Consider the following 21,852-nt stretch of genomic DNA (forward strand, 5'->3'; position numbering starts at 1 on the left):
ACCCAGGTACAGCTCCCTGCCATGCATTAAATCTTTGGCAAGGAACAGACAGTGTCATAGCCCAACCTCCCAGGTGAGCTGTTCCCTTCACTGACTCTCCTCTTTCCAACCCTGCCCTTGGCAAAGCCACTCTGCTTTGTGCAACTTATTTTCTCACAGACCTAAAGAGATTACATGCTCCCAACAACACATTTTCAGCACACTGCAGATTTGCTACTGGTAAATCACAGCACCAGAGAAGCCACTGAGAGGAGACTTCTTGTAACTGCTTGTAACAGTGGGGGTCTCCCAGACATGGAAGGAGATAAACTCGGATGGGTAAGTACTGGATACTAGATAAATCTTTAACCTGCCATTTATTTACAGGCAACAGCAAATGAATGTCTGACTTCTAATGAAATCAGCCTCCATCTCAGGAGCAAGACTCGTGACAATAGTAGCCCTCAGAGGGATGCAGGTATCCAGGAGTGATAGCTAACCAATGCAGATAAAACATATGGGTGCTAAAATGAAGTGCTGATCTGTTCTAAAAATCAACAGAACATAGCCTTGTGATATTTGCATAGGGAATAATTAGCTCCTCTTGTTATTAGATTTACGAGCTGACACCTAATTGGTCCAACAGAGCCATCCCACTGCTCCTGGATGCTGTGGCTGACTGCACCATGCTCAGGCAAACATCGTGGCCCTGCACAAGAGACTCCGACAGGCAGGTTGGTATCACAACCATTAAGATGGAGGAAGTTTTCAAGGCAAGATTTTACTTTAGTGAGGGAATTGATGCAGCGATTAGCAGCCACCTGCAGGGCTTGGATGTGGTCACCCAGTCATCCAAAATGGTAGATAAAACCTGAACATGAACTTTCATGCACCAAGTAGTTGCCTGGATCACCTTGCTATAAGTAGGTTGGGGGAAAACACAATGCAAACACACTCAAATATTCACATCCACAATTCTACCCGAGACCTGGATATTTGTCTGGATTAAAGCCAGAAAACCCCTACAAGTGCTTTGATTTCAGTTTATAGACAATGGATAGACACTGAACTACATTTCACCCAAAAATTCCTAACCATTTTGCAGTAACACCTGCAACTCACCCACACAACTTGCAACTCAGTACCTATACAATCCCTACAGCCAAAAGCAATGCCTTTTACAGGGTGCCTGACTCCATTTAGCCTTTGCTTGGCTTTTCCTCCTCTCTTCTCCCTCTTACTGAAGACTCCACAGTCAGTGATACGTGGAACAACTGGAGTTCAACTGAATTATAAATCATTTATTTTTGTTCTTGCAGCAGATGGATAAAATGTGTAACAAGCTGCAGACAAGTTTAGGCAGGCAACGATTTTAAAAACTCAACGGAGGATCAAAGGGGGCTGAGCTGTGTCACAGGCTCACTGTTTCCGAGGAGCTCTCTCCCTTAATTAGGAGACTCTGCTCTAACAGGGTGTTTATGATATATTTCACAACATGGCCTTTTCAACATAACAGATTTTTGCTTTTGAATTCTCTAACAGTTTTGACTTGCATTAGAAGGGAAAAAAAAGTAAAATAACTGAGAAAAATATCAACTGTGTGGGAAATAAAAATCCATTTCTTTTCAAAAGTATTCATCAAAAAAAAAAAGAGAGAGAAAAAAAGTTTAGCAAATTCACTTCGAGTTCCATCGTCTAAAACTAATCATCAGAATTTTCACACCAAATCACATGCCTAACTCAAAGTTGTTATGCTTTTTTTCCCCTCCTGGAAAATCAGATAGCTAAAAGGATCAATGTTAAGCTTCTCACAGAAACCATCATAACCTTTACTATAATCTATGTTCCCTTGTCTTGATAGGATCGTTATTCCTGAGTAGCATTCCCATTGAGAGGTGCAATTACTGTATGGCTAAAAAAAGAAGACTATGAGCAGAATTTCAAACACTACCACAATGCAGAGGTTTGTAATATTACCAAAGTGTCTTCCAGTCTTCTCAATATGTAGGTTCCTAAAAAAGTGCCATCAGATGTGCATTTCTTACAATTTCCCTTATTCAAGCTGTTGCAGAGCATGGGCACAAACTTCCTTTGCTTCAGCCACTTTTTGTGTGGCCCCTGCAAAAGTTTTCTACCAAGCTCGTCCCTTACAGGGAGTCTTACAGAGCACAGGTTGAACATAGTGTCCCAAAATATAATAACTGAACAATTTTTAAGTGGTTCTATTATTTCTGAAATACCAGATGAGGAAGAAATGCACAGACTCATCTCTCTGCCTGGGAATGCACCGTTCCCCTATAGAGACACAGAAAGATGAAACCAGCTCCCAGCTTCCAATGATCAGGAGGCATCTTTGTCACACCACTGGTTTAGAACAATGTACTTCTTTTACCGCTACCAAGAAAACTGTACCAAGAAGCTTTTTTTTAGCAGTTTGGGCAAGTTGCTGAATCCACTTGTTCACAACTGGAACTCTGAGCACTGTGCTGAGTCTCTGTTTTCAACAGCCACACTACATGTGCCTACGTTCCCAGAGGAAAGGTTCCTGCCTTCCCCACCTCTCAGAACTTTTAATAAGGACACTGATAATGATTTACACCTTTATTTCCTGATCTCATACAAAGAGCATCATGCCCACCTGGCCTGCCACAGATCAGATCCACGGACAGAAGCTTTATTTGTGTGGGCATCGAGGAACAGCAGTGTGACAGACCCACCATGAAGCCCTGCTCCAAGCTTAGGGGGGAAAACCTAAACCAAGGTGTGAATCTAAGCTGATACCTAGAACATCAAGGGTCTGTGCAAAAGGTAAGGCCATTTTGCTGTTCATGAAAGGAGGAAGTAAGAAAGGCTTGGAGGGCTAAGATTATTTAATAACTCCTTTTGAGCTACTGAAAACTATTAATAAGCCTGGTCCTCCTTTTGGACTAGAATCCAATTAGAACACATTTAAAACAGCAGAGGGGAGATTAGAAATGTACTCAGATGAAGGCAGGCAATAGCAACACTGGGCCAAGAAATCCTCTGTCCTAGTTCTGGGACTCTTTGCTCCTCTTGTAGTTGCCAGAATTATATCTAACAAGATGCTAGCAAAGCCCTTCCACCCTCACAGTGAAGGATAACCAAACATTGCTGTGATGAAAATGTATTTCCAGTCAAAATTGTCACAATGCCAACTCCAGCCTGTGCACTTGGAGCTGTTCAGTTGATTGGAGCCTCTTCCAGAAGTGTTATGAGGCAAGTTCACAGACAGTGCCCAAGGTTCACATCAACTGTGAATGTCACCACTGACCAAGCTCCCTAAGGTAAAAACAAAACTGAAATACAGAATATCTTGATATCTTTTTGGCCTTTGTGCTATAAAAATGCTACTTATGTAGCTGAATTTAACACAAAAAAAAAAAAAAAGATAAGACAGAGGCACTTTCCAAGTGATTATGTGCTCTGTAATAATAGTTTTCAGCTGGTGAATCAGAAACTCCAGGGCATTCAAGGAAAATCCAATGTTTTATGCCAATAAATTAGAAACATCTCATTGGAAACGTTCACGGGTTACAAATCAACACGGCAATAAACCCACTGCTGCAGTGCATTGGTCCTGCAAGCCCCAAAAGGGTGAAGTGGAAACAAAGATGAGATCAGACAGACAGCAACGTACCCGGTTGCACGGGGTTCAGCCTACGCAGAGGAAGCCTGCAGACCTATTCCTCACTCCCAAATCATCTCATGTCTTTGCAGGCAGTTCTCTAGTGATGCTGTGCCAAATTAGCTGTACAAATTGATACCCAAATGACAGAAGTGGTTTTGATCAGGATATTTAGCTCCATGGTGTCTCCTCCTTTCTTCCCATTCCTTTGTTCATGTTCTTCTTTTGTCAATAATAATGGCAACAATTACTGATCCTCACAGTTTCAGTGGGACAGGGAGAAGAGGAAAGGGATAGAAGAAAAAAGGAATTATGCAAATGTGACATTAAACATTCAAAACTGTGGAGCCTTTTTCAAAAAATCCAGGTCTCTTCACCATACAGAGTATATAATAATAAATTCAAGGAAAAAAAATGTTCCTGGAAGACCAATATCCAAATATTGTGCTCAGGAATTCCACCAGCAGTGGGGCTGAGGAGCTGATGGTGCTTTCCTATGCTGACCACTTCACACCTTTGGTTTTGCCCAGTCTGTAAGACCTCCTGAACTCAGAGGTGTGTTGATTTCTTGTAGGTCCAGTGTGCCCAAAAAACCAGAGGATCTGTGAATGTACAGATAGATATTGTTGCCATCAAAATATTAATATAAAACTTGATCAAATTTTCAGGAGAGAGAAAATAGAAACACGTTTCTTGACCATAATATTTGGCCTGGATATATGGGAGAACCAGATTCTGACTTGGCACTGGTGTTAACTCCAGAGTCATTCCACTGAACATCCTTCAAATCAAAATAAAGCCCTTTGCATTTAAAGAGCCATTTGTCACCATAGGCACAAAAAACTAACAGCTCTGTGCCAAGTGGTAGTACAAAAAGCAGCAATGAATAACATTATTTATACTTCTCCAACTGAGGGTTGCAAAAATGGCATAAAGAAACCCACAAACGATTGGTGTATTAGAAAAGTGGTGTTAGCAGAGGCAACTGTGCTCTTTCAGGGTAAAAGAGCGAGAAACATCTGTAATTACTGGATTAGGGGAATGAAAGAGGAAACCTGCAGTCAGAAATTACAGCACATTCTGTAATTGAGCTGCTGTCATTCATCGGCTTGCATGCAGACAGAAGAGTCAAAAGGAAATCACAAGTTCAAAAGGCTGGAAAAACACTAATTTACACCACCACTCGAACCCACCCACCTGTGCTGTCAAGCTGTTCCATAGAGCAGACCCTGTGGACCGAGTCTCCTCCCCCCCTGAAATCACACTAGCCAGTCTGCAGCAAGTGAACAAGCCAGGGTCAATCAGAGCAATTACTTGCATGGAAATTAGCAGTGGGAGAGCATGTCTAGCTGTTTAACACAATGAAGATATTTTAGAAACATTTTGAGGAGTCCCTCAGTTACTGTAACTCCTTCCCCCACGCACACACTCCATCCTTACAGAGCCTGCGGGAATTGCTCTGTAGGGACCACCATCGAGCAGTGCAGACAGAGCTGTCTGGGAACCAAAAATCCGGTGGATGATTCCTGGTTATCCACCTCTGTGTGCACACATGTGTCTGTAGTTTCCATCTCCTTTCACTTCTGCTAAGTCAACCACCAGTGCAGATGGACATGCTGGGAGGCTGAGGGGTCACAGGGAAAAACAGACCTAGGTTGAAAGGATTTAAAGGAATTTGGAACCATGGGTCTGATTAGGCAGTTGTCCCTACCAGCTTAGGAACTGTTCTCTCAGCTCTTATCCTTCATTTAATTCAGGCTCTCTAACTTCTGGGGCAGGCATCAGTGGCAACAGTCACACTGTCCCATGTCCAGCCACTCTTCCTGTGTGCCTCAGTAGAAGCAACTGAGAGAAAAAGTACTCTGGAAGAGTGGCTTCATTTGGGCACTGAGAAACTTTCCTTTCACAAGCTTCTCTCCACTCCTGCCACTGGTTGGTCAAGGAACCGAACACCCTTGCTGAACTACATATCTCAATCAGGTGATGTGGATAACTCCAGGCTCATTTTCAACCTGCACTTGCCAAAGATAGTGGAGCTACTGGGTACTCAGCATCAGAGTTACAAAGACCAACTATGACTGTATTTCTCTGGAGAAGTACATTCCTGGGTTTTCCACAGCTTACCATTGTTTTGGAGGAAGCCACCACACTGTGCATGCCAGACTGGTGCTGTCACACTCACCCACATTATTTGTTCCTAAACATGAAGCTTTGCCTCTGCTGTCATATGACAATCCCAAACAGTGCATATGACTGGTCGCCAGGGCAATACTGACAATGAAGGTCAGCATCCAGGCAGCAGCACTGCTAACATTCCTGCCCTTGGTGAGTGTTACAGGTGTTGATGCTTTCCTTGCAGCCTCAGCTATGGGAGATGAGTGGTTTATATAAGAACTGCAGCTCCGTTTATTTATTTAAAGTGTGCTGCTAGCCCCAGAGGCTGGAGCAGTGGCTGTGCAGAACAGCTTGAGAACATGAACTGAAAGCACTCTCAAGGTTGCTAAAACAGAAGGAAAAATGGAAAAAAATGTTCCTTCAAACCTCATGATGTTTATGCTGTTTTCACGTATCAGGAGTACATCCTTAACATCACAAGTGTTCGAGGCAAGGCACAACTGGAATATTTTTGATAAAGTACAGTCAGGAAACTATGATTTCTTTCCCAGCCTCAGGTCACATCATTATAAAAAGATAACTGTATAGAACAAAGAGGGCCCTTTAGTTTTTCGAGTCTTGGCACTGAAGCATATGGTTAGATACAGCTCTTTGCACAAGGGTTTGCACAGTATTGTCACATGTTTCTGTGAAAATTATTGCACCCGTGAACTTTTGAAGCAAAGGACTCCCCAACATTATAAACACTGTATGTAAGAACATAGTCACCATTTCTTGGTCCTGAAATTCACACTACAGAAAGGGATACCAAACCATCACAGCATCAAAAGGTCTCACACGAGACCTCACTGACCTCTGCCAAGCCTTTGCTCAAGGGAAGGTCTTCCTTCCTTGTGTGGAGAGACAATTCAAGGGGAAATTTCACATACGCACATTCTCCCACTGACAGAAAGATCACCAATGCAGTGGGGAACCACTCCAGCTGACTGTAAAGGTGTGGTATTTAATTTTTCTCTCACTTAGGAGTTCGGCACATGACCTACCTCAAGGCTCTACATCACTCCAGGCAGGCCAGGACTGCTTCATGCCACCATCACTTCTCCCTGCACATGCTTGGGCACAGCCAATCAAGCTTGGTACCGTCTGTGCTACTCTCCTGTTGGTTATGTTGTTACCAGCTTCTCTACCAAGATTTGCAGCCTGCTCTGAGCTCTACTTCGCAGTGCCAAGTGCATCTTAAATACTGGCTGTGTCCGGATGAGCTCCAGCCCTCCCAGTGAACGGACTCCTGCAGCTGAGTGAGAAGCAATCAGGGCAGCACATCCCTGCTCAAGAGATGGACTCATCACTAATGTCAATGAACCAGTCAAGAATAGGATCCACAAAAGCCTCAAGTACCAAAAATCTGCTATCCATTGTGTCCCAGTAATTAAGAGTCTTTGTCCTGAAGTCTCTTGAAAGTTTTTCAATGAAATCTTCATTTTCATAACAATCTTTTCCTTATCTCGTTCCTTTCATAAGGACACAAATTGTGCAATTAGAATTAAATTAGGAACAAATCAGCCAGATGTATCCTAGAGCCATGACGATGGAAACACCTTTTTCATTCTGTTACTTGCCTTGGTCTGAGGTCAGGCTCTATACAGAAAAGCAAAAACAACAACAAAAAAGGCTTTGACATTTAACAGCACATTTTCTGAATGTCAGCCTGTGCACCTGCAAAGTGCAGAGTAGGCAGGTTTGCTTATGCTTCTCTACCAACTCTCCACCAGTAGGTAACTCAAAATTTAACTGGATCCAAAGACAAGGGAAGCAGCTCATGCACAGAACACATACACAACTTCTCAGGCCACAGCCTTCAGTCACCTCTGCTGTTGCAAGTTGGGATTTATCCTACAGCAGATGTTACAGTCATGCCAGAGGGATCAAAATTCAAAATGCCTTCTTTCCTATTTAAACAGTTGTGAAACTGATAGTCATAGCAGACAGGTATGTTCTAACCACTCTTAATTCCAGATGTGGAGAATCAGAAAGCTTTCCCCAATTTGAGAGCTTAGAACTGGGAAGAGCAACCATTATTGGGATACGTGGTAAAGAACAGCAGAGTCCTTGGAATCGGGATCTCCTCGTAACATACACAGCTCACCAGAAGAAGTTGAGAAGAGGAAAAGCGAATAAGTTGCCAATAAGTTACATGTTACAAACCCTCCCGTCCTGCTCCTTTCTACCCAGCAAAGTCAGATTCCGAATGTGAAGCAAACTATTGCTTGTCAACACTGCTCTTGGGAAAGCTCCCTCACCAGGCAACTGCCGTGCTAGAAACAGCCTTCCCTGGCTTTGCAGCCTGAGCTCAGCCTCCAGGTTTCTACATTCGCCATATGACACTCACTGTGTTAGCCCAGGGTTTAATATATTCTCTCATGCTGCTGTCCTTTAAAAGCATTGGCATTTCCTACACACATATTCCATATTGGCTTTACAAGTATCAAAACGCTACGGTGAAATTTAAACTAAATATAGAGATGATATTTTTAAATAACTCTTTGCTCCAACCCGTCAAGCTGATTTTATTTGAACAGAAAAAGCAGACTCCAACTTTAAGCTCCAATTGTAATTAATGATTACAACACATTCCTCTGCCGTATCAGATTTAGCACCTCATTAATGTATGTGGTATTTTGCTAGCATGGCACAGCTGTAGTTAAAGTTGAATTAGTGTTTCCATTATAAACCCATGTTTTCGAAGGTTTATTACTCAGACACATGAGATTTAGTCTGAAATGAAAATTGCTATTGAGAGTGTCAGCTGGAAAGCAATTTCTTGTCCTTTAAAATCTGGTAGCAACAAAATAAAAAAAATTAAAAAAAAAAAGCAAGCCACCCTGTTTATTAATAATTCACATTTTAAAAAGTATTGCAAATACATGTTTACATGATAGTCTGTGACAGCTCCATAGAATGTCAACACCCACACGCTCCTAGGAGATGTGTCATCTTACAAACCGAAATAAAAGCCACATTTTTACACCACTTGATGGGAGGCGAAGAGAAGGGGAAAAAGACTTAAAAATAATATTGACAAAGGAAACTTACAAAAAAAAAAGTATAGACTTTGTTTAGAAACATTGAAGTTAGGATTTTCAGTGGAGAGGGGGTAGGTGGGAATCATTTCAAGTGCCATTGGTATTTGTACCTTTTTGGGTAATAAATTTAACAAGACTTAGTCCCACTGAGTTCCTATCACATGTGACATCCAGGCCTTTGACATGTCCATAAAGCCTGGAGCCTTAAGGTATGACCAGATCATGCTCTTTGCAACAGCCACGCTGAGGCACAGGGCAAAATGTACAACAAAACAACCTTCCAGGGGCTCCACACTTTGGGATTGTGTCCTTCTCCAATAGCTTTAAGACTGAACCACTGAGAAGGAGAACTTTTAGTTGGGAGGCCTCTGAGGTCTCTTCTTGGCTGATTATTTCAGTGATTATAAGCTTATGACACGCAAATTTACATAGAAAGACATAAAGAAATTACCAAATTTCCAGTTACCACCATTACCAGAACGGATGCGTTTTTGATGGCTGAGAAAAATTAAAATGTTATTTTTGTAACATGGTAAAATTCCCAGTTATTTTGACTCCAGGACTCATGGGTTTACCCGAGACATAATGTTTCCAGAAAACAACAAACACATGAAGGGGTGTGTAATAGCTACTACAAGAAAATCAGGACATGCAAACTCTTTGCGAGCAGAAAGGCACTGTCGTTACTCAGAAATGTTCACATTTTGCTCTTCACTAGATAAACAAAACACTCCCACAACAGACAGAGCAGGGAGTGTGCTTTTTTCCCCCCCGTGTTGCCTTCCATTTTTCAAGAGATTACTCCAGACAACAAAGATAATGGGAGCATGGTAGCAATTGCATATCCATATGATCCACTCTGGGAGGTTACCGCGGACTATCCGAAATCCTGCTGTTTTCCACAAACAACCTGAGAAAGAGCAAATGGGTCTGTCTCTGTTCTCCCAGCGATCAAAGCCTCAAGAAGATTCTGTACATCAAAGGCAGTATAATACTGTGATACTTACCAAGGCCTTCACAAGCTCTGGACTTCTCTTTGTAGTGTTTTCTTTGCCCTTGTTCCAGGCATGGGATCCCACCTCTCTTTTCAAAGCAGAGCTTCTTGTTGATGAAGTGGAAGAGGACTGCAGGGAGGATAATGAAGGCTCCAACTGCAGACAAAAACCCAGTGGCCCCAGGAGTAACTAAGAACAGAAAGTCAGAAAGAAAACATCAGCACAAGCGGGAAAAACTACCCAGAGGAAGATGTGGTTTAACCACAGCTGTATCCATGGCTCTGCTTTCCCATCCTCTCCACAGAAGAAATAGAAATGAAATCCAGCAGGACTTGGCTTTGTGTGAATTGGATGCAACATCCACATTGGTTGAGTCTGTTGAGAACATCAACAACAAGGTACATAACATATCAGACTTCTTTCCAATTAAGGTCTTGATTTCTGTCACATGATGAACTCTAACACAGGAAAGATAGTGATTTTAATAAATTTTAGTATGAATGCAGAATTCCACCAGCTTCAACAGTGACACTCTCCCTCTATACTGCAAAAAGGATGCAGCTGAGAAAGGGCAGTTGGTCATTAAATATTTCTACACAGCTAGAGGCAAATTCTCAGGGGAGGCTGCAGGGAGGATTAGCTTGGGAAGGTGAAGGCCCCAACACCTCCTTTTCAATTTGTGTATTTTCTTTAAAGCCATCAGGTTGCACATAATGGTAATCACTAACTTCATTACATTAAGAACAAGGTTAATGTATAGCCCATGATCTTCATTCAACTGTTACTTTACCCTTAAGTAAGAAGTATATTACCATACTACATAATTACCATTATTTTCTGCAAAAAAAAACCAGCCTCCAGCTCAGGTAATTCAGTTGAGCTCCTTGAGTGTCAGATTTGGCCACAGGTAACGAGCACAGTGGTTTTGCACTAGCTGGTGCCCTAGCCCTGTACATCAACATCCCTATGTCAAACTGTAAAGAAACAATCTGATTTCAATTTATCATGTTCTGCCTGTGCCACTGGGTCTGCAACAAACCGCAGGCGCCAGCAAAAAGCTTTTAAAGCCATTTCACCTCTCTCACACATATCAAAATGCCAAAACAAGGGACAAACACTACATACATCATCTGATGTGGGTGGCAAGGGCACACGTGTCAAAAACTTTCAGTACCATCTGCAAAAAAAAAAAAAAAATTGGCTTGTTATTCTGATAATTACTTCACCAGGGAAGGGGTGAAGTTCAGCTGTTCAATTCAAGTCAGAGACCCCATAAAAATGAAACATCAGCAGCATCAGTGGCACACCAGGGATGCCTGTGATTACAAAGCTGCAGCTCAGATGAGATGAGCAGGATGAAAGGATGTAAACAGCGCCAGACCTGCCTGTGAAACATCCCACTGGGAATTTATAAGACTTGACTCAGCGAAAGACTTGGGCTAGAAGAGCTACACTGTCTCCAGTTACAGCCTTGATAGTGCACAGTAGGATGACAATCTAGGGGATTTTAAAAAGCTAAATTAATACCAGCCAACGTGTCTCAATTGGAAACAAAAATCACCAATGCATAGCAGTGGCCCACATGAAAAACGGATGAGTGGTTGGGAATGAACCCAGAGGAATATGTGTTACACAAACTCTGGAGGTGGCTGTGACCTTTCTCACTCCAGCCTAAGGGAGGAACAGAAATATGCACTGAATTGCAGCAGCTTAAATGACAACAAGATCAAGTCTGCATTTCCATTGCTCTCTTCTGCATGGGCACAGACACTTCACAGAATCAAAGAATGGTTTGGGGTGGAAGGGACCTCAAAGACCATTTCATTCCAACCTCCCCGCCATGGGTAGGGACACCTTCCACTAGACCAGGTTGCTCAAAGCCCCATCCAACCTGGTCTTGAACACTTACCTGGGCATTACTTCTCTGACCTCCTTGTGCCTCACCAGCACTAAGCAGGGGCCATGAAGACAGTGGATCTTCTTGTCAGCACTGAAATTTGATAGCACATCTCCCCTGGATAATTTGGCAGGCACATATCAGACCTATTTTCCCCTCACACACCAACCCAGGGAGCAGGGCTGGGGATGTGAGAGTGGCTGAGTGATACATCGACTCTGGCTATTTTCAGCTGCTGAAGTCACCATAAAGTGGCTGCTGGAGCCAAGTATAAATCAGAGGAGATGAGTGTAAATTAAAGTAGCCATTACTCCAGAATATACCTGAAAGCCTGGCTGGGTCCCATCGCTGACTTGTCCTATTTTTGAGCATAGCATATGTAGGAATAAGGATTATTATGCTCTACCTTGCATATAAAACACATGGATCACCACAAGTCTTGTGAGTGCAGATGCTCATATGTGTGTGTCTGTGTGTGTTTCTGTCTGCAAAGCTGCAGCAAAGATGTTGCAAACTGACAATCATGTGTTGAAGGCTCTATGTGAGTGATTTCACTGCAGAGGGTGTGATATGGAGGGGTGGCAAGGATGCCACTGTTATTATTTATTAAGCCCTTCCATGAAAATCTCAGTGAGCCCAAGGGTTTCCCCTTCTCAGACAGAGCACATGCAAGCCACTAGTCGTCTTAAACACAAATTGTTCAACACATGCTCTGAAATGCTACACAACCCCCAGCTACAGAAATCCTCAAAGCGTCCCTTTCCCCAACAGACCTTCACGGTTCCTTGCAAAATCCCAGAAGAAAAAGCAGATCTTTGACTAGACCAGGCATCCTGAAAGAAAGTTTGGAGACAAATTATTATCAGCTATCTACCAGCTCTAAAGGAACTCAGAGTGGCACAACAGTGTTATTGCCTGTCTAATTCTTGTTTCCTGGTCAGCCACAGAGGAACAAGAAGGTAGCAGCTTCAGCCTTTCCCTACTTCTTGGGGTAAAAATTTAAAAGGCATCTCCTGTCAGACCTCACAAAACGTCCAGCATCAAATTCCAGGAGGAAGCTTTCAAAGCCAAATACTAACAACCATCCACACAGAGGCAGAGTTTTTGGGAGTGCAGGTAAAGGGCTGCATAGACCCTCGCTGTACAGCAAAGACAATCAGCCTGCTACCAACAAGGGCTGGGATCCCTCACTCACCTCCCTTCAGTGTAGGCACCAAGCAAAGAGAAAGGTGCCCCAGAAGGACCACATCAGCTCTGGTAGGAAGTGACATCTCCTGCAGAGATGGCTCCTGCAGCAAAACCATAGTGTCCCTCTCCTAAAGATGGTCTGTCTGACTGTGAGGAGGTGGCTGGGACTTCTGCAGCACAAGGCATAGGAGCTCATACATCCTATCCCATGGTTTTATGGAGAAGTTTCCTTTTCTCTCACCCATATTATCCATGCCAGACACTAGAAGTTTGTTCCACACTGTCTCTGAAGGAGGGCTGTGAGTTTGCACCTGAGCACTGTGTCATGTACGTGGGTAGAAACGCTAAAGTCTGTGCACCTGGCTTCAGCTGGAAGCTCGTATCCCTCTGAGAGGGGAGTCATGCTGGCTCTCTGCTCCTCCATCATCAAGAGGAAAACGTGCTGCACCTGCACACAGTCCTGACCATTCTCAGCTCTCCTCTCAATCCTCAGCTGAAGGGCTTTCTCTGCAGAATTGAAACTCTAGGATAAGTCTATGCTCGGGAAATAACTGTGAATTTGATTTGGAGTAGAGCTCTGTTTTGGCTTGGGATGTCTGGGCCTGAGAAAGTGCTGAGGAAGAAAAACAGCAGAAATGCACACATGTAACATGTGTCCCTTGTGTTACAGCATTGCTGGAGTGTGTCAGAGTTTCTCACACAGGTAAAATGTCCATCCTTACAGCAGTGGATGACAGACTGTACCTGAGAGCATGAAAATGAGACAGTAACGTATTCAACTCTTGGTTCAAACCCTGGGCACTCAAGACCAGTGAAAGAGCCAGCCACTACATGCCTTGGGACATAAACAGTCCATTCAGCCAGAACCCTCTCCCACTTCTCCATTTTGAAGCTAAAAAATTAATGCCATAGACACCTTTGTGCAATGCCATAGAGGGTCCACACATTCTGCTGCTCCAGGTGGGAGCACAAGCCAAGAAACAGTTTTTGTGCTCCTGGCAAGTTGAGGGCACAGACTTCTGTGTGTACACTACTCAAGAACAAACTAGATGCACAGTGTCAAGGGCCCCAAGGTAGAAAAGAGAAGATCAGAAAGGGAAGTGAGGTCAGCAGAAGAGATCTGACAGAGGACACCGGGAGCACAAGGTATCACAATGCTGTTCTTGCTCCAACCTCTCCCTCAAAACTACCTCCACCCTGTGAGATTGCCTCAGGGAGAGTCTGTCTGGAAAAGCAGGAGGGTAATACTGGCCACACCATTACATGCATTGAATTCAGCTGGGTTTTTGGCTCGTAGCAGCTTTCACAGCAATTCTGCTACCAGAACTTGCCCCTTCAGACAGACCAGGGGAATGAATGCAAGAGGCATCACAGTAGATTCACTTGGGCAGCATGCAACTAGCAAGACCTTAATCCATTCTGCTGTGCAAGGGTTAAATTTTGCATAAAATCCTATTCCAGACAATAGTTCTTTAATTTCATTTGATACCAAACTTCCTGAAAAATGAATGTTTACTGGTACTTTTTAATTAGGAAAAAAACAAACAAAAAGCCAACCAAACAAAAAAAACCCCCCACCAAACCAAACCGTAAATTGTCTGTTTTGCTGTCTGTGCTAATTACATTTCATTATATATTTGGAGTAAGCTATGATTTTCCTGCTGGTTCCCATGACATTTTTCATTATCAGCCACTAATTGTCTAGCATGCTCACTGCATTGTGAACCAAGTGGGCTGATGCGTGGGCAGAAGTTCTAGCAAAAGCTGCAAGGCAGTACAAGTGTACGTTATTATTATTATTATTATTACTATTATTACTATTAGAAAGTTTCCACCTACTTAGCATACCTACCCATCCTCATCCCTATCAGCAGTGTCACAGCGCAGCAAAGCCCAGGAGTCCATCTGTAACCATCCTTGTGCTTAGCCAGGCTCAGCAACTACTGAAGGAAAGTTATGAGGGATGAAATGGTGACAGCAGCCCCACTGCAAGGACAAGTTCCCCGCTGGCTGCAATGGAAACACCAGGCAGGTTTCTCAGTCACTTCCTCTACTCCGTGCCCAAAGCATGTGGGTATCAGAATCTTGTCACTTTGCCCACTCACAAGCTGAGGCCGAGGTTATAAAGGAAAACAGTGCCATATGTGGATTCCTAAAGCAATAGTATAGCTAATGGGATCTTTCTGAGAGAGCAAGACAGAATAAAAGGTAAAGGTTTTCGGGAGCCACAGCTAACACTGTATCCATCATCGCAAAACCTCTGACAAATCTATATCTGTGCAAGCTCAGAGAGTGCCACGAATGGTGAAGCTACTCCTTGAGTGCAGCATTTCATAAACTCAGAGGGAACCTGTAGGTGCCGATTCCTCACACAGCAAACTGCCGGAACAAGGAGCGCATGACCAGTGCTCGTCCTTATCAGCCTTGGACAGGTGGCAATTCTATTCATGTGCACCACACACACAATACACAAACACTTCAGAAATAAATGTGTGTTTTCACAGGATTGCAGCTCTCTCCTGATATCTATTTCGAAGGAGACAAAGCCTGACCCTTCCTAACAGCACTGTGAGGGAACAGTTGTATAACTCCCCCTCTTCTCCTCAAGGTGATCCACAAATACATTATCAGAAACGCAATCAGACCAATGTTCAGTGCTGTAGCAGAAGTGAAATTCCCATCCAAGGCAGGAGGATTTGTCCTGAAACGAGGCTGAGTTTCACACACTTTATTTTTATGTGCTGATTTACAGATAGCAGGAATGAGGAGGTTTCTCCAGACCTTTTATATAAGGAATATGAAGAACTGAAAGGCACTTATGACCTGACTATACCTCTATTTACTTTGACTGCAAATTTTAACTGATCAAAGGGTGGAAGAATGGCCTCACTTGTATCTGCTGCTGGTGTATTTGTAGGTCATCTTGAGAGACTTAAGCTCCCGTTACGCCCTATGACATAGGCATGCATTTTCAAAGGTCTCAGAGACACTACAGCTTCTCTCTTTCTTCCACAACCCACAGAACCACAGTACCCAAACATCTTACAGGCTTCAATGCATTTATCCCCCCAGCAAAACAGAGGAGGAGGGAATAGCTCACAAATGCTCCACAGGAGAGCTATTGCACAGACTCAATCCAAAATGGTGGAAGTTAGACACAAAAGAACAATCAAGAAAAGTCACATCCATCTACACAGGCACTTCAGTGTTTAGAAATATCTTACTTTTCACCCTAAAGCTGAGGCTACTGGATAGAACATCTACAGTACCTTCCTAGAGGTGGTACCATAGTGACAGTCACGGGACTATAGGCATCTCTCCTCAGTCACACTGGGTCACCTGAAAGTATTTTTTTCCCTAAAAGCCTTAGGGATGCAATCCAGTAGAGGTGTTTGACACCTCCAGGCTACACTGAGTTCAAGGGAAGGCACATCAGACACACCAGGGAACTCAGAGTCAGTGGCATTTGGCAAGTGGTCTCACCTAAGAAATGGGAGGCCTGAGAAAAATTATCCCTTAAACCCACATTTTCCTTTTCCCAGTATTGTGTCTAAGGTGCACAACTAGAGGAGGGCAGCCTCCACCCTTCAGGCTCAGCTTGGCTTCCCCTTATGCAGCCTGTTTTGGGGCCAGCAGTAGTAGTAGACTTAATTTTTCTCAACCTGCTCACTGAGGCTCAAAAAAGTCAGACTCAGACTTGAATTCTCAGGATGTAGTCTGGGCTTCACAGAGAACCTGCTATAGATAAGTGACCAAGACATGAACACTGGAAGGGCAAACCTCAGAGCATCCAGCAGCAAATCTATGAGAGCCATAAGCCAGCAACAAGGAGGGCCAGTTTCCAGAAAGCTTTCCCTGAGGCCAGATTTTCCACCTTACAAAGGCTGCTCTGTACTTTACTCTGTACAGCCCTGTGGCAGCACTGTGTTCCTAGCAGCAGAAATGCCATCCCGGCCTTGAGCAACGCTCTTGGTGACATTGGTAACCAAGCAGACACAGCTCTGCGAAATATTCCACCTTCAACAAAAGGTATTTTCCAATTAGAGATGATGAATTATTAGTTTTGCTGGATGCTTTTCAAACAAGTGTGGAGCACTAGTTCAAGTCAACAGCAAGAACATAGTGTTTGCAAACAATGACACCTAACATCCTGCATCCAGAAGAGTCCTGGCTCTCTCCCCATTTCCCCATCTGTAAGGACACACACCACAAATATGGATGGAACAAGGGAACAGAAATGTGTCACTCTGTCTAATGGAGGTCATTCTAAAGGGTGATTCAGAGGCTCATTATCAATCTTAGTAATAACATTAGAAATGGCTCCAGTTCAGCATGGTATTCAAAATTCATTGAAGTTAACAGGGCCAGAGAGACAGAATTGGAGCAGCACAGCACTTGAATTGCTGTTCATGAACTGAAAGCTGGTTCTCTCCATGTCAGGGCTGAATAGGTTCAATGCATGAGGAACTTCACACCCTTCCAGGCTTTGGTCCTCCTGTACCAGCACTGATCCCTGCCAGGATTGTTCTCAGTGTTGGGCCCACAGCTGAAATGATCACAGTGAAACCTGCAGCCTCACAACTGTTTCTGTCAGTTCTTCTCCAGAACAGTGGAGAAAAATTAGAACCAGGCCAAAAATTACTTTTCTATTTCACAATCTATGAGATACCCTTACACTCAAGTTTGCTGTGTTTTCTTCTCTGTCTCAGTGTCCACCCTAATCCCTGAGCTCTGCTCAAATTCTCAGTTTTGTACACTGGAACTATTTTCTGTTGTAAAAACAGGCGTCACACAAAGCAGTGAGGTGATTAACTTGGAGGTGAAAACTTTCACCTATGAGGTAGGAAAGCAAGAAAGAGGCTGTAGTAATAATGAAAAATACAGTTTGAATTAGATCAAATGAAAGAAAGAATCTAGTCCTTAAAAGCCAATCTCCTGCTGCTTAGGGCTCTCATGTTAGATGTGAGACCTGTACATAAATGCAAGTCTGAATCAAGCAGGACAGAGACTTGAATTTTCCCTTCCATGTGTCCTTTGACTTGGTGTCCAACCTCCAGAAAAACTACTGCAGAAGAAAGGAATAGCTGTTTTTTCTCACCACCGCCACGCTCTGCTCAGAGAGTAATTCCATCCTGAAAAAGGACACAACTTGGGTCTAGGAAAGTTTTTTTCAAGATGATCCATTTCTTATAGCTTAAACAGAATTTAATTGTCTGACAAGAGCTCATTTTCTCTGAAGATTCTCATCCTGCTCTCCCCATAGTAGATCATGTCCTAGGCTTGTTTTCAGTCATAGTACAACACAAAGCTCATAACCTGATACCCTTTTGTCATAGCTGACACTAACACTGCCTTACTGATAGAAAGGGAAGACTAGGGCTGTCAGTCTGCCACCTTTCTTGAACACTGAAGTCATGCTTTTTTTTCTCCCTTTTCCTTAAAGACAACTTCTTTGTTGCCATGGTACCACTAATGCAGTATTTTGAGACAGGGAAAGAAGATAACTGTGCATCAGCACAGTGACACATCTATCAACTGCCATTCTCTCAGGAAGGATAAATAAGTAAAGATGCCAATGCAGACTTTTAAAGGCTTCCCCACCCATTGAAATTTTTCCCTCTCACATACAATTCACTGTCTATAAAGTTCATGCCTTGGTTTTATTACAGAGAAGGTCAAAATTTATCTCACAGCAAGCAGTGTCTACAGTTATTTTTTAATTCCTTCTCTTCTCCCTGTGCTACATGACACCAGCTGAGGTGCACACTGACGAGAGAACAGCATCTGCATGTTCAGAAAATGCCAGCCTGGCTCCCCATGTTAAACCACTCAGTGACTGCGTTGCAATTCTTGTTTGTACAGTGATTTCTTCCCGAACTAACAAGGTACCCACTGCTGAGCACAACCCACATTCATCTCAACAGCAAGAGAAACAAAAAGGGGGATTCTGATGGTGTCTCCCATATACCACCTTCAGCTCACCAGGTGTGATACTGTTAGCCTTGCAGCCTTGGAGTCCTCCCTATCACTGCCAGAATTACTTTAAGAAGAAGCCTTTACTAACTTAGCAAGTCAAGGCCTTGGACTCGGTACAATGGCATTTCCCTCCTTGACTGTGCATACAGGAACACTGAATCAGGTCCCTTCCAAAATTTCAAAGAAGGCTTGCACATTGCTGGTTCAATTTTGTTATGTCAGTAAATTCAGGGAACAGTCATAGTGAGAGATGCCCACATCCCAGTACACTCCCTGACTTTGGGTCCAGATCAATGAATAGGGAATGACAGACACAATGACTCTCACCACAAGCCACTGCCACAGTGGCATTCACAGTGCTGACAGGATGAGATTTTTCATCCCCCCAGAGGGTACAAAAGGAGGAATAATGTGATGAAATGAAAACTTGTATAAGCTAAATTTACCAAGGCTTCTGCAACAGAGAAGGGAGCAAAGAGCGACAAGCAAAGCAGTGACAAAAGGTCAAACTGAAAGGATCTCTGGTATGAGTCAAGAATTAAACAGTGAGCACAGAGTCCTCTAGCAAATAAAAGTATTTTACATTTGGGAGAGAGAGGAAAGGGGAAAAGAGGGAGGAGAAAGGAGGATCTCAGCTGCTGTTTCTCTTATTTGGGGACATAACAAAGAATAAGTTGTCTCCACTCAGCACTGAAGAGCTCTCACCTCTTCAAAGAGGAATCTAATCGGGATCTTTATGCTCTCATGTACTTATTTTTCTCATCCACAAAACCTTGTTCTTAGTTTCACCAATTTGACCCAAGGCACAGTGACTCACCACAACAAAAGGCTGGACAGCAGCTCTGGTTTTTTGGGGTTTTTTTTAAAGACCTAAATAAACCCTACTCCATCAATTGACCAAGGACGATGCAACAGCAAACCTCTCACTGAAGGCTGTGCGTTGCCTTGGCAACCTGTCTGATCTCCACTGCTCCAGGGACTGGAAATGTTCTGCCAACAGGAGGTTTTAGCTAATCAAACCAAATCTCTTAATACTTAGGCGATTTCCCATCTGTGGAGAGCAGGCCATGTGCCCATGGAAAGCAGGGCACCCTCTGAACACAGCCCTGGCTCCTCCTTGACCTGGAACTTGTTGGTGCTTTGTAGGCCACAGACGTCTCCAGACAGGTTCCAAAGGAGATGAGGGAGTGGCGAGAGGCCACAAGGTGCTCGCTGTCTGCACAGCAGCTCACGCCTGCACTCAGCACATACCTGGCAGGATGCAGGGACGACAGGCAGCAGGACACTGGGCAGCAGGACCCTCACAGGGGCCACACCCCAACCCCTGACCTTCAAAAGAAAACAAAGTTTCCAATATTGGCATCACACGCTCCCTACTGGTGCTGCTTGTTTTGAGCCTTCCGGAGCCACTGCGCCCCTTTTTCAGCTCCCATTAAACACGTCCAGGTAATGGCAGTGGCAAACTGCTGATCAAAGAGAAAAAGTGGGACAAGTGTGTATCCCTCGACCTTCCTAGATCAGGGAATGCTGTCAAACGTCAGCGCAGAACACCTGCTTTATTCTAAAACTTCTAACTGGCAATGCTAAAAGGGCAGCTTTGGTGGCTAATTCTGCCTTGAAAGCACAACCAGTAATTGATTTTTTTTTTTTCAAGTAAAAGCCAGACCAACCTTTATACATTCCACTAAAGGTTTCCAGCCCCTGCATTTAAGCCCAGCCACAAACACAGACAATCTGTCTGGCATTTAGCAAACCAAGGGGCCATAAAAAGAGGCACGAACATCAGCGGGGAGAGAGTAACGTTCTACAGCCCTGCTCCAGCTGAGACAAGAAGTTCTGTGTGGTGGTGATGAGATTCACATCCGTGAAAAGCCCACAGTTACCATCTAACAACTGTGAGAGCTACATCACCTAAAATGGCTGTGGCTAGGACCTTTTCATGCCAGTGCCAAAGGAAATCAGGGTGTTAGAGCAGTAGACTCAACTTACAGGCATTCAGGCTCTACTTCCCCTCCTGGATCATTCTTTACTGTGTCTCAGAGGACACCGATCCACCATTCTCTGAACCTAAAAGCCACAAGTCCTACACTGAGTTTCATTCCACGCAGGTGGTTTGTTGCCAGATTAACTTCTGGTATTGCCACAGCTGATAAGAGGGATCCTTAGGTATCTTTTGTCCTGATACAAAGGATGTCTGCACAGGAGATGCTGCTCCACCACACAGCTTCCTGGGAGCTAGGCTAGCCAGCAGCCTTAGGCTCCAGCTCTTGAGGAACAGGATGGAGGAATTGTTGGTATCTAACAGGGAGCCCTGAAGCGGAAGGCTGCTGCTCATAAAGCAGGGTGTGGTTTCAAAGAAAGAGCGTATTGTGGAAGATTTCTAGGCCTCTGGTATCGACCAAGTAACCCACGCCCTGGGAAAATATGTTCTAACAACAACCAAAGCCATTAAAACAAATGCTTGGGGGAAAAAAATGTCAGTGGTTTCTAGAGTAGTGTATTTAACTGAGTGAAGAGCTTAGCAAGTACTGCCACTTCCTCCCATGGTACTGTGAACATTTCTCTATCCACATTAGTGTAACAAACCAGTTAACCAGTTACTAGGGCTGCACAGAGAACGGCGTGAACTGAAGTCATCATTCAGATAACCCAGGGCTCTGTGAAGGAAAAAGCAATGAAGTCCTGCAGGCATAAGGAAGAGGGAACGAGAGCTGGTTTTAAATGGCCAGGAGACCAACTGACTACCTATGTGTGCTTTCCCAGTTTATTCTTTCCTATCTCATGACTTCTTCTGTTCCAGGCACTCCCCAGTCTTCCTTAATCTCACTTCAGCCAGAAACTGAAAAGTTCAGCGGAACTGAATCAAAGATTGGTACTTATGCCCAAAATGTCTGCCTCTACAGGCCATGGAAAATCAAAAGCAGAGTGGTCACTGATCTGATGGGGAGCAGGAATGGTCTCAGAGAAAACAAA

General features: G+C 43.8%; 1 protein-coding gene across 4 annotated transcripts in view; it reads right to left on the reverse strand.

Annotated features, from left to right (window-relative positions):
• Window positions 1-21,852, reverse strand: part of SYT16 (synaptotagmin 16) — a 109,777-nt gene that overhangs the window by 47,316 nt on the left and 40,609 nt on the right. For 2 of the 4 annotated variants that reach the window (XM_032691444.1, XM_032691442.1), the window contains exon 1: window positions 9,831-9,931. Coding sequence is in view for 1 of the 4 variants with exons in the window: in XM_032691445.1 (XP_032547336.1) it covers window positions 9,831-10,007 (177 nt within the window). In the remaining 3 variants the exon portion in view is untranslated. Of the gene's footprint in view, window positions 1-9,830; window positions 10,008-21,852 lie in introns of those variants that run through there. The other 2 variants (XM_032691445.1, XM_032691443.1) reach the window with 2 other exon arrangements.

This window comes from Chiroxiphia lanceolata, chromosome 6 (genome assembly GCF_009829145.1).
Source record: "Chiroxiphia lanceolata isolate bChiLan1 chromosome 6, bChiLan1.pri, whole genome shotgun sequence".
Taxonomy (NCBI): domain Eukaryota; kingdom Metazoa; phylum Chordata; class Aves; order Passeriformes; family Pipridae; genus Chiroxiphia; species Chiroxiphia lanceolata.